This window comes from Rutilus rutilus, assembly GCF_951802725.1.
Source record: "Rutilus rutilus genome assembly, chromosome: 1".
Lineage (NCBI taxonomy): Eukaryota > Metazoa > Chordata > Actinopteri > Cypriniformes > Leuciscidae > Rutilus > Rutilus rutilus.
The window spans coordinates 10436994-10449530 of record NC_140209.1 but is presented as its reverse complement, the minus strand read 5'-3'; the positions used below and the strand labels follow the sequence as shown (position 1 = coordinate 10449530).

Here is a 12537-nt window from a genome sequence, read left to right as displayed (position 1 = left end):
TTGATTAAAGATTACAAAGCCAAAAATTAGTTTTGTGTGGATTGACTTGCATGGATGAATTGTTCACCACAAAACTAACAATTTAGGCAAACAAAGTAAATATGGTCAATTTTGAATTCATGTGGACTTTAAGAAGAGACAATGCAACTTGTTTGGTAAAAGCCTTTATTGTGAATTTGTTTTATTAAGAAAGACAATGGAGATGGTTTTGTAAAGGTCTTTATTATTGAACTGTTGTGTTCAGAGATACACTGCAACTTGTTTTTGTAATAAACTTTTTATTGTAATAATGCGTGCAAGAAACGACAATAATGTACTCATGTTTAAGCATTTAATCAATAGATAGAAGTAACATTAAGTAGTGAAAAGCATGTAACTTAGCAAAGTAGAAATGGCAAGCATTACCCTTTTGATGAGGAGCATGAGGCGCAGGAGAACGGCAGAGGGTCCAGAGCAGCAAACAAAGGAGAACAAAGGAAAGAGCTTTATATATGGAGTTACAAGGGGGTTTCCAGAACGGAGGACAGTTCAACACTTCGGATTGGACAGATTGTCTGTAAAGGACTGAAATCTGTGCGGAGGGCGTGTGGACTATAAAAAGTATTGTAAAGAATGTCAAAGTCAGACGCTGTTTCACCAAGGACGGCCTCTCCGGTGTTAGATGCCTTGCCATTGCGCCTCATGAAGATGAAAGCTTGTAAATTATTTGGTTTTCATTTACTTTTATTTTTATTTTATATATTAGTACCTTTTATGTAAACTAGTTAACCTGTATTTAATAAAAATTACATTTAATTGAAATTAAGAAGCTCGCCTGCCTTAAGTCTCTGTTTTACCAAATATTGAGCTGAACTAAACCACCGAGCAGTCTTTCGACTGAATTGTAAGTATGGAAATTTATATACTTATTGTTTAGAACGAATTCGACTGACTTTACCTAACCTGAGAATAAACAAAATAAGGTAGAAGGTGTCTATATTTAAGACCCAAACAAGGGGTTAAATTAAGCACCATAAAACAGTAGTAATACAAATAATAATAATCACAAAAGAGTTATGATGGTTAATACAGGTCAGGTACAAATCCAGTTTGAACATTAAAAAACGTATAAAACGTTTGTGCACAGATTTGACCTTAAAGTGTGCGTAAGCTAAAATCCACGCCAACGATCATATTTATAAAAAAAATGGATGTCTTTGACATGGAAAAGTTCTCAGCTTCACGTCAGGGTCCAATCAGACGTACGCACTTTTCCCTGTGGCAGAGAGTCGGAGAACTGCAGGTGTGTGGAAATCTAAGTCATTCTCGGCGCTCGTCATTCATGGGTCCGCATTGAGTGGTGTGTGTGTGTGTGTGTGTGTGAGATCGGGGCCCTCAGTATCTGTACACGTGGTATGTGCTGGTCCATGAGGACGGGAACACCCAGGCCGGGAATCTCTTCAGGAACGAGTCCAGCTGCTCGGAGCTCCGGTCTGAACCGGAGAAGTAATGAGCTGAGACGGCCAGAGAGATCAAGCCCTCGTCAGGAGACGCGTCTGAGGACTTGGGTGGCTGAAGACGAGAAACACACATCAGCACACATAAAAAACACCTCCACGCTCCTCATGTTAAATCTGTGGTTCTTTAGCTCAAGTCCACCTGAATCTCAAACCAGAAGTTCCAGACAGGAGCGTCGAGGCCGTGAGAGTACTCGATGAAGTCTACTCTGGGGTTGTAGAGACGCGTCCCGTCGCCCAATGCACAGGACCACAGAGACGCGCCGGCGCTGGGCTCTACGCGCAGAGACATGTGACTCGGACCTGAGCGAGAACAACAGGAGACGCTGAACATGTGGACATTATTCATCATTAATAATGTAACAACAATGGCATCTGCTTTTCAGATTAAGTGAATCATGTGATGGCGAACACATCGTCTTTGTCCTCAGGAAGACAGCGCTGGTTAATAATTGCCCCGCGAGGACCAATTTACCAGCACCCATGTGACTCGTATCCCCCGACTTTACAACCTCATGACACACACACACACCAAGAGACCAACTTGTGTGTGTAACGCAGGATAAGCAATATTTTTTTTAAATATATGTACAATTCCATTATGCATGTGTGTTATAATAGAGGGGTGGTTTGCTAGAATAGGTTTGAATCCTAAATGTTCATTGAAGGGAATTCCTCAGTCGTGTCTTGTTGTAACCCTACCTCAGACCATAAAACTTTACGACCCAGGAAAGCAGGCATTCCAGAATTACACACACACACACTCTGGACTTTGAAACAGATATTCCCCCACATAACAAGCCACTGAATGTTGATATGTATTCCTATGTTTCTCAAAGTGTCGTCACTTGCCATATGGAAACGCTGACAATTTTATTGTGTGTAAACCATAGGAAAGCATATATGTCCTATTGTAACATTAATAGAACTAAAATGCCTATACTAATGCATAATAATGTATCTGTGCATTGCTACAACGTCTATATTCTATTTTTGATATCTCTGTAATCCTCTCCATCTAACGGAGTCGAATCTTGACTGCAAAGTACAATAATATGCATTTGTTCCAGGAAATATCATATCTCTAAGTAGGAATCCTTTCCCTCATAAGACATATGGTAAAAGGGGGCGTGTTTTTCTTCACACAAAGAAGACTTCTTCCCGCTACAGATCAGAAGTTTTGATTCGCTCTGTCACAAAACAGGGCGTAAACAGATGTCTGTTAAAAGGAAGAGACCCCCACTTCTCTCTCTCTTCTCCGGTCTCTCTCATCCCTGACCTCTCACCCCTCCTCCTCTTCTCCCCGGCTTCAAGAAAAATCTGAAAGGCTCAGGCCTTCTCCTCGGACCAACACATGTTCGAGTCGTAGCTGCCGTTCTTTGCAACTAAGCTCATACGTGCCGTTCCCCTCCAAAAGGGAAACGATCTGAACTTTCTCGGTAACGTTAAATTCAAGTGAGCCTTTCAAGCTTCCCGCGACACCAGAAGACGCAACAGAAACAGGACACTGTCCGTGTTTCCTTCCTGTCTCAGCCTCACCCGAACAGAGAACAGACTTGCAAGTATCTTTTGATCTCTCTCTAACAGTTGATTCCTGGTGTCTAGCTCGTAGGTCTGTGAATTAAGTTACCCTCTATCTCTTAACTCTTTATTGCTTTCTTGCTTTCTTTCTTTCATGTCATTCATTCCGATCACGTCATGTTTGTTTAAATGTTTGTTTGTTTTATTGTTTGCATTTTACGTACGTTTATATTTGTAGCTTATAATCTCTAGCGTGTGCCATTTTATTAATAAAACCCATTTATACTTTTAACTGTCTCTGTGTTTGAAAACCCGCTTTTTATGAAGTCAATGAAATTTAAAAGATCTATAAAGCTACAGGCTCTATATTAGGCTATAGACTACCTTGAGTAGTTTTAATTTATAAACCCAAAAAGGCTTTATCTTCGTGGCCAGAAGATAAACTTTCTTGGAGTTTTGTAAACAGGAATACTTCTTCTTAACTGTGATAGTCTTACATTTATTCGCTGGACGAATAACGGATGACAAGACCAGTTACAGAACGAGGCATTTCCTATAATTGATAAAGTAAATGCATATGCGATTTATGAATTATGACCATGAGTTATGATTATTAATATTTCTAAAATTCCCTATATCCTTGAGCTAATTCGCATTAACCCAGAGGCATTTATGTTACAATAAACACAACTAAACCAGTCAAACACACTCACTGGATTATTGAACGCTGCTGATTATTTCATTTTACTCTCTAAACAAAGGAAAATATTTGGGTGGATGGATGGATGGATGGACAAATTTTTTTATAAATAGCGAATATAAATGTAGATATGCATGTATATTATAAAACTAATTTAAAATATATGATTTTTTTAAATTAAAGAAATGCAACAAATTAAAAAATATGCTATACGTACATACACAAACATTGTTATATATTTTAAATAGCAGCTTTAAATATAAAAAAACGATTAAACTAAACTGTTGATGACAGTCATCAACAGTCATTATTCTTTTTGATATTTATTTATATATGCATGTGTGTTTTTTTATATATCATGATGTAATTATTATTTTTTATATAATTATTAAATATATTATTTGCATATAATATACAACTAGTTAATGTTAATACTTGTAATACTAAAAGCAGTTTACATTATCAACATATAAAATTACAATTATAAAACTAGTAATAAATGTAAATATTAGTCATTTGTATTTGTTGTACTAGTTAAAAATGGTAAAATTTGTAATATATAAATGTAAACTAAAAGCAGATTTAATAATTAAAAAACTGCTTTTGAAAAACAGTCATCTGTAACTAACGATGATTTTGGTAATCGAGTAATCGGCCGATTATTATTGCGACGACTAATTGGTAATAATTTGATTTGGGTGGTAATAAAAATAGACCTAAGCAAACAATAGCCTTTTAAATGACTTGAAATATATAATTACAATAACAAGAAAATAATAATTGGTTTAAACAAAGTATCAAGAGCAAGTGATATGGATTTATTGACCAACTCTGTAAAAATAGATGTAATGATAGTAAAAACAATCATTTTATGTACATTAGAAATCTGGCAGACATCACTCCCATTTGGTTCCCGATGAAATGAGGCTGAGGTCTCACCTTTGACCTCAAAGGTCATTTTAACGGTTCCCCGTTCAGTGTCCTGTCTGGATACGAGCTGGAAGTCCAGCGGAGTGTCAGGAGAGACTTCAGGAGCCGGAAGATACCAGTTCTCCCTGAAGCAACGAGAGAAAAACGTCACAAGGTTCATGAACTACATCCTCCAATCCTCCGACACCACACACTCACGTGATGGAGAAGAACCATGGGAAGGGGCAGGAGTAATTCTGACAGTGTGTGTGGATGCTGTCGTTGATCTCTGGGATATGAGGAGTGATATGCTGCATGCCGGTGTAATCCAGACTGTTGATCCAGAATCCCGAGTCTGAGCTCTGTAGAGATCCGTTCAGCGCGTGGAACCTGCGTGTGATGTGCTGAACACGAACACACACACACACACACACACACACACACACACACACACACACACACACTTCATTGGATTTAGACACATTTTACTGAAGAATTAATCTAAAGTGCTTTAACAAAAAAAACCATAAGATATGTGAGCCCACACTCAGAAGTGTTAAAGTGTTAAAACATGAGTGTTAAATGAACACTGAAACAGTGTTAGAGTTAATGAGATAATTAAGTGAATAATTGAGTGACGATTGACTATATTGATGAACACCTGCTGTTAACAAGCAGAACCACTGAAGGAGAAAATCACAAACTTTAAGTCACCATTATGATGATCAGTGTGTGATTGAGAAAAAGAAGAAAGCATATAAACATTTGAAATGGGCCGTTATTGTGACAGTAATATGATACAATTTTAAAATATGTAGGCTATTTACAACATTAAAAATACAAACCAAGCAGCTTTATGTTACCTCATGTAAATAAGAGGCTGCATTACCTTGTTTCCACTAATTTCCATATTTTTAAAATTACATCCTTTTTAGATAAAAAAATTATAAAAAATGAGAACATTATTTTCCTATTAAATCAAATACAAATGTATTCCTCTGAACGAGTGATGTGTTTTGTATGATTGAGATACTATTACAGTATTTATTAGTATTTTTCTTTTATATATTTTCTCTTTCACTTAAATTTTTTTTAACGTTTTAGTCATTTTATTGTTTGTTTGTCTTTTTCTTTTTAAATATATGTCTTTATAGTTTTTATGGTAGTTAACATGAACTAACAATGATAAATACTTCTACAACATTTGTTTATCTTAATGTTAACCTCAACATTTACTAATACATAATTATGTCATTTACTGATCACATTTTGATCACTTTATGATCAAAAGTTGCATCTCTTAACATTAGTTAATGCATTGTGAATTAACATGAACATGAACATTTTTATTAACATTGAAAAATATTAATAAATGCTGTAATATTATATTGCTTATTGTTAGTTCATGCTAGTTAATGTATAACTAATATTAACTAATACCTTATTGTAAAGCAATACCACTTTTATAAACGTTTTAAACTAAATAAAAAAAAAAAAAAAAAATATATATATATATATATATAAAACAAACTTACTTCCAGCTAATGCTTATTTTATTTCCCGACAGGACAGAATGTTATAGTTTGAGTTTGAGTAAACTCTGGTACCTGAACAAAGACTCGTTTGGGTCGCGGGCTGGACGGGTCACCAGAATACGGGAAGAACAGACCAGAGCAGACCAGAACAAACATCAGCGTGAACACTGACCCCAGAACAGCCAACACACACTTCGTGCTGCGCCACAGATAGATGAAATGCATCTGGAGAGAGAGAGAGAGAGAGAGAGAGAGAGAGAGAGAGAGAGAGAGAGAGAGAGATTTTTCAATGTATTTTCTTTAATTACATTTATTTTTGTAATATTGATTTATTTGTGTAAATAAATTGTCTTTTTTTTTTGTTGTTGGTGAGATATGAGTTCATTTCTTTTGTTTTTTGATCACCCTTGCTTAAAGGAACAGTTACCATGGTTGCAAATCTTTATAAACCAAAATTAAAAATGTCAATTTGCAAGTTTTCTTCTGTAAATTCTTTAGTAAATTCCTGTTCCAACATGATGACAAGCAAGATTGCTCCCCTCTTGTTCCCGTTGAAAGTTAACCCATTCTCCGATACTTGTCCGAGAGAAATGATGTTCCTATACTGACGACATTCTTAAAGCGCTTTACGTGAAAAACGCTTAATGTGGCTTAATGTTCTAAGACAGTGATATTGGAGGACCAAATTCAGTAATCACCTTATTACCGTAATAAACAATATGTATGGGATCATTTTCCCGCCTAAAGTATTGCAGCCACGGATAAAAAAAAAAGAATGTAAATGTAAAAACACATGTAAACATATATTGCACAAGCTGATAAAATAATGCAAAATGATCAGAATAGCAAACAACGTGGTTACGGATCAAAATATAATAAGCGTGAATCAAGAAACAACAAGCATGAATAAAAACTTTAAACGCATTAAAAGTTATTTTGCACAAAACTTAAACTCATGGTCATGCTTTCTTAAAAAAAGTATGTTTTCCTTGGTTATATTACTCTGTGCTTTGTGCTCTCTTGCATTTTCTGCTCATATTTTACTCTTTTGAACACTTGTGCTGTTTTTCTCTTCGCTCTCCTTTCTATGTTCTGCGCTTGCTTTCCCAAATATTGCAGTTCCAGTTTCATGTAAATTAGTACGGGCTTAAGTGTCACCATTGGTCCACTAGTTCTAGATTGACAGCTACTCCTCTAGCCAATCAATCGAAGAGGGGAGTTGACGTCACACCAATGCGACTCTAAATAGTGTATGACTCACAAAATAGGTAGACAGAATCACGGTTGCCAGGGTAACAATTGACGCCATGAAGAAGTCGGGTCGGATTCCCCTGGTTCCATTGCGGCCCTGGATGGGTGTAAACATCTCGCAAACCGCCCAGATGATGAACATGATGTGGACGTACGGTAAGGCAAGACCCACCAGGTACAGGGCAGTGTACAACAGAGATGCTCCTGCACACACACACACACACACACACACACATGACCTCATCTTGAGCTAAACTACTGCAGACCAGAGAGCTGAAACATCATAAAAGGATGGCAGAATAAAACTCCAGTTTTAAAACACATATTATAAAGTAATTTTGACCAGTTCTACTAAACAATAAAAAAAAAAATGTTGTGCAGTTTTAATTCTAATACTTAAGAAAATGATTTTGCTACAATTTAAAGTCTGTTTTATATTTGCATTAGAGGTCGACCGATTCATCGGTTTTGCCGATTAATCGGCACCGATAGTTGATTGGTGGAACTATCGTTATCGGCAAAAATACATACCGATAGTTTTTCCTGGTTGCGTCCGTTGCTGGAGCGGCTGAGAAGCGCGCGCTGTCATTCATTACACAGTAAGAGAGAGCTGAGAAGGGTCTGCTGGCATCATGCAGTACAAGAGCGGTCTCTATAGAGGTGTAATAAAAACCATCACTGATGCCTCGTGTTGTTTATTTCGACACGTGATGCTGCGTTCTGCACTGAGAGCACACGCTGCGTGGAGAGCGCTGACATCAGATGCGTGTTTAAAGCACCGACAGCTAAAAGGTCTGTATACAGTACATTTTGTCATATCATTATAAAGTGATTAATTTGTTGACTAAATGCTGCATTAGTAGAGAAAGAAAAGCACAACAGTATGTTTGTTTGCCTTCGAGGCTGAGAGGACGCTAACATTAGTAGTACCTCAAGCGGTTAAAACACTGACAAAAATAAACTTCAGTCCGACCCGAATGTTTAATGTCACAATTGTTACCTCTATTTGCATTAGTTTATATCCAGCTGGTCACTTTTATGCATTAAATATGCAGAGAAGTTGCATATTTAAAGCTAGAGACGTAAGATAGCAAACTGATAAGTTCATACAGCCGACAGAAACATATAAACAAATCAGAAAAGCATTAGATTTCGGTAATTTTTTCATCATCACTTTAATACATATTTTGTTTTTTTGATTAGATAATCATCAAGTGTTTATAAAATAGAAGCAAAAGTGTGAGACTATACATGTAATATTTTTGTCATTTCAATGCTCTGGCGTTGTAGATATTTAAAGTCGGCCATATCTTTAAGCATGACTGTTTGGGTTTATATGAAATGATAACACTTACAATAAAATTCCATATGTAACATTAACTAAGGTTAATAACTGCTGTATAAGGATTGTTCATTGTTTGTTTGTTAATTAACATGTACTAATACATTTTTAAATTAAGGTTTTTATTTGTTAACCATAGTTAAAGGCAGGGTAGGTAGAAATGGTCTAAAAAATTTATTTTTCAAATTTGTTTAAACTTTATGTACATATCAATACATAATTAAAATGTAAGTACTCTGAAAAAGAAAGTATCAAAATCGAGTGTCTGTAGACCTCTCACGACTGTTTTAAAGACATCTCATTATTTCCATTCACTCCACCCCCTCATTTCTGTGCTTCTTCCAAAGCCACGCCCCCAAAACACATGAACGCGCGACTCCGACCGCTGAGCTAGAGGACGCATTATTTACCTGAGACAAGCGGAGGGGAAGGGGCATTTTTTTGCCTGGTTTGCCTTCACTAACTGCATATGCCGGTACTGTAAATTTAGATTGCTCTTTCTCTGCCATTGTTTTGGTATTCCTAGGTTCAGTGCCTTCTTCTTCTTCTTCGATAGATTTTATTGGCAGCTTGCAAACATAGTGCATTACCGCCATCTACTGGACGGAGGTGTGATCAGGTTCCGTGCCTCTCGCACTCCTCAAATCAAACGGTCGCGCGCAAGTGGGCAGGTGCTGTGTGACAAAAGGGTGGTTGCCATGGTTGCGAGAGAGTGACAGTCGCCTAAGCCAATCCTTTGATTCGTCCCGAATCGAAATAATGAGCTGTGTTTAATACAGATTAAACGGTCTAGAGTCACTTGATTTTTATACTCTTTTTTTCAGAGTTCTTACATTTTAATTATGTATTGATATATATAAAAAGTTTTAACAAATTTGGATCTTTAATTTTTAATAAATCCTACCTACCCTGCCTTTAATGCACTATCAAACTAACATGAATGATCAAGGTGCAATTTGTTTTTATCCAGTATCAATTTTAAAAACTATCGGTTGATTAATCGGTTATCGACAAGTATGGCCCAACCTAGCTATCGTTATCGGTAAAATCCACTATCGGTCGACCTCTAATTTGCATACAGACATTATATATTACGCACACACACACAAAAATCCAGAATCAAGTAATTGCCTGTTATGTTGACAATGTACTGAAGCCAAAGCAAATGACTGGAATATCACCTTAAAACATTTACTTTGTATCATGTTGATTTTCACGTCTGTGTTGTGGCTTTGTTTCAAGTTTAAGTTTCATGTCTTTTATTTTGTTATTCTCAGAGTCATGTTTCCTGGTTCCTTATCATGTGATCATGTCTTGTGCTTTCCCTGTTTATGCGTCACTTTCTGATTAGTTCATTGTTTGATTGTTCACATGTGTTTTTTGTTGTCATTAGTCTTTGTCGAGCCCTCATGTTTGCCATGCTACTTTGTTGTGCACTGAAGTTTGAATGATGTTCCATGTTCCAGGGTTATGGTTTCTAGTCAAGGATCATGTTTATTTTGTGTTTCATGCTTTGGATTACCTCATGGTTTATGTTTCACATTTGTTGGATAATCACCATTATAATAAACTGTATTTGGGTCATGATTTTCATCTGCTTCCATGTCAGCATTGTTACAGTGAGAGCATATCATTTTTTCTACACAGTATTAATCTGTATACCTAAAAAAAAAAAAACATTTTCACTTATTTAAAAATGTATTTGTATAGCACTTAAAATAGCACAAAAATATAATGATATACAATTCATATCTTAAGCAACCACGACAGCTGTAAAATCAAATATGCTTCAAATACACCAAATAAGCTTAATCTCAGAGGACACACAATGTTTTACTGTACTGATAACTGTCCGCTAGTGGAGACGGGGCGAGTGAATGTGAATCAGGTGTGTGTGGCGTGACCTCTGACCTTTGGTTCTGATGAGCATTCTGAGAAGCACTTTGCTGACGAGCGGAAACGCCACCATTATCATCGGCACGTACGCCGAACAGAAGCCACGCACAGTGAGGAAGAGCAGCAAACAACACCACAACAGCAGACTGACGTCGAAGAAGAGCTCGGCCAGATCCACACGACTTGCGCTCCGAACACACTGAGAGAGAGTGAGAGAGAGAGAGAGAGAGAGAGAGCTGAGCACCCACTGATCGCCTGGATCTCACAACTCTGAAAACGTCAGGTCAAACTTTTTAAATAGGCGCCATCTTTATAAATAAACCAATGAGCTTTGAACATCTACATTCTCGCCTGAAAAACGACATTTCGTGAATACAATAATAGTGGTATTTCTAAAATCTGGGATTTGAACTGTATTGGCTAGATCAGAAGTGAACTTTGAATTGGAAGCAGCGACTGATGACGTTTCACAAGAACACTGTCCTGATTTGACTCGTGTGTGTGTGTGTTTTGTCCCCTCACTCACCCTGTAGTACAGGCTCTTGGCCAGCATGTGTATCAGCAGGATCATGCCGGCGGCGGCGGATCCGTACAGAGAGACGGCAGCGGTGAAGTGTGTGTACCAGAACATGGAGCGACCCATGAGTGTGACGAGCCAAGCCACGCACAGAACCGCCAGCACAGCCATGACCCAGCTCAGGAGCACCACACACACTGCACACACCAGATCACGGGTGTACCGACAGCCTGCAACAATACACACACGCGCCAGATCACGCGTGCACCGACAGCCTGCAGAAAAACACACACATTACATCAGTGCTTTATAGAGGCTAACATCCAATACATCAGTCTGAAGCCGATGTTCGACACACAACTGAACAGATTCATGATATCACACAGCTTTTAGTTATCAGCGATAACATCATTTATAAAAAAAAAATATTTTAGAAATAAATTGTATTTATTTAAATAATGCTGCTGGTTTGGTATTAAAATACATTTAACAACATATCAGTAGCAAAGGCTATTTTCATGGCAAACTTCAATAAATATAGACCATACTTTAACAATATTTTCCAAAATATAATATATACATTAAAATATTATATAATATTTAATAAGTATAATGAATATTATCAGAATTTTAGAAATATAGCAATTATATAAGGCTTCTGATGTTCGATAAAAACAATCTTGTTTTAAAAAAATGCCCATTAATGTCGTTTCTGAATAAAACCATTCAGCGATATCATAAAATAAACACAACTGGTGTCTGGTCATGTGACCATCACGTACCCACAGCGCTGCTCAACATGCACTTCCAGCCCAGGTAGATCACCGTGGCGACGGCAAACACGTAGTTGATGATGGTGCCGACGCGAACGGAATACGCCACCATCGTCAATCCCAGCAGGTCGAAGAACACCATGTTACCATGGCGATGTTCCGAGGAATCCGCCAGCTCATCCGACATCACCAGGTGCTTGAGCACAGACAGGATGTTGTCGCCTAGTGACCGAGAGAAACAGGAAGTCCACCATTCTCAAAACAACTGATAGGTAAAGCAAGGCATCCATAGGCAGCAAAACACACAATCACACACCAGTTCACACTATCATATCAGAGTGAAGGTTATGTGGCGTGTTGTTCGAAAGGAGGCTCAGTTAATTATCTGCAGAGGCGGACAGAGTACACAGCTTCATTACTTGAGTAAAAGTACAGATACCCCTTACTAAATTTTCAAAGGCAGATAAATTTGCGTGTCGTCTGCATAGCAATGAAAAGAGATATCAAATTTCCTAAAAATATGTCCCAGGGGGAGCAAATACAGGGCGAACAAAATAGGCCCCAAAATGGAGCCCTGGGGGACCCCACACGTGAAAG

General features: G+C 37.5%; 1 protein-coding gene across 3 annotated transcripts in view; it reads right to left on the bottom strand.

Annotated features, from left to right (window-relative positions):
* Positions 1–258: 258 nt before the first annotated feature.
* LOC311287251 (endoplasmic reticulum metallopeptidase 1-like) overlaps positions 259–12537 on the bottom strand; it is a 31466-nt gene continuing 19187 nt past the window's right edge. For all 3 annotated transcript variants that reach the window (XM_084403959.1, XM_084403960.1, XM_084403961.1), the window contains exons 7-15: positions 11950–12162; positions 11177–11442; positions 10666–10849; positions 7423–7616; positions 6234–6386; positions 4846–5030; positions 4657–4772; positions 1639–1799; positions 259–1551 (exon numbers count right to left, since the gene is read on the bottom strand). In XM_084403959.1, the coding sequence (XP_084260085.1) occupies positions 1375–1551; positions 1639–1799; positions 4657–4772; positions 4846–5030; positions 6234–6386; positions 7423–7616; positions 10666–10849; positions 11177–11442; positions 11950–12162 (1649 nt within the window). In that variant the 3' untranslated portion in view covers positions 259–1374. The remainder of the gene's footprint in view (positions 1552–1638; positions 1800–4656; positions 4773–4845; positions 5031–6233; positions 6387–7422; positions 7617–10665; positions 10850–11176; positions 11443–11949; positions 12163–12537) is intronic.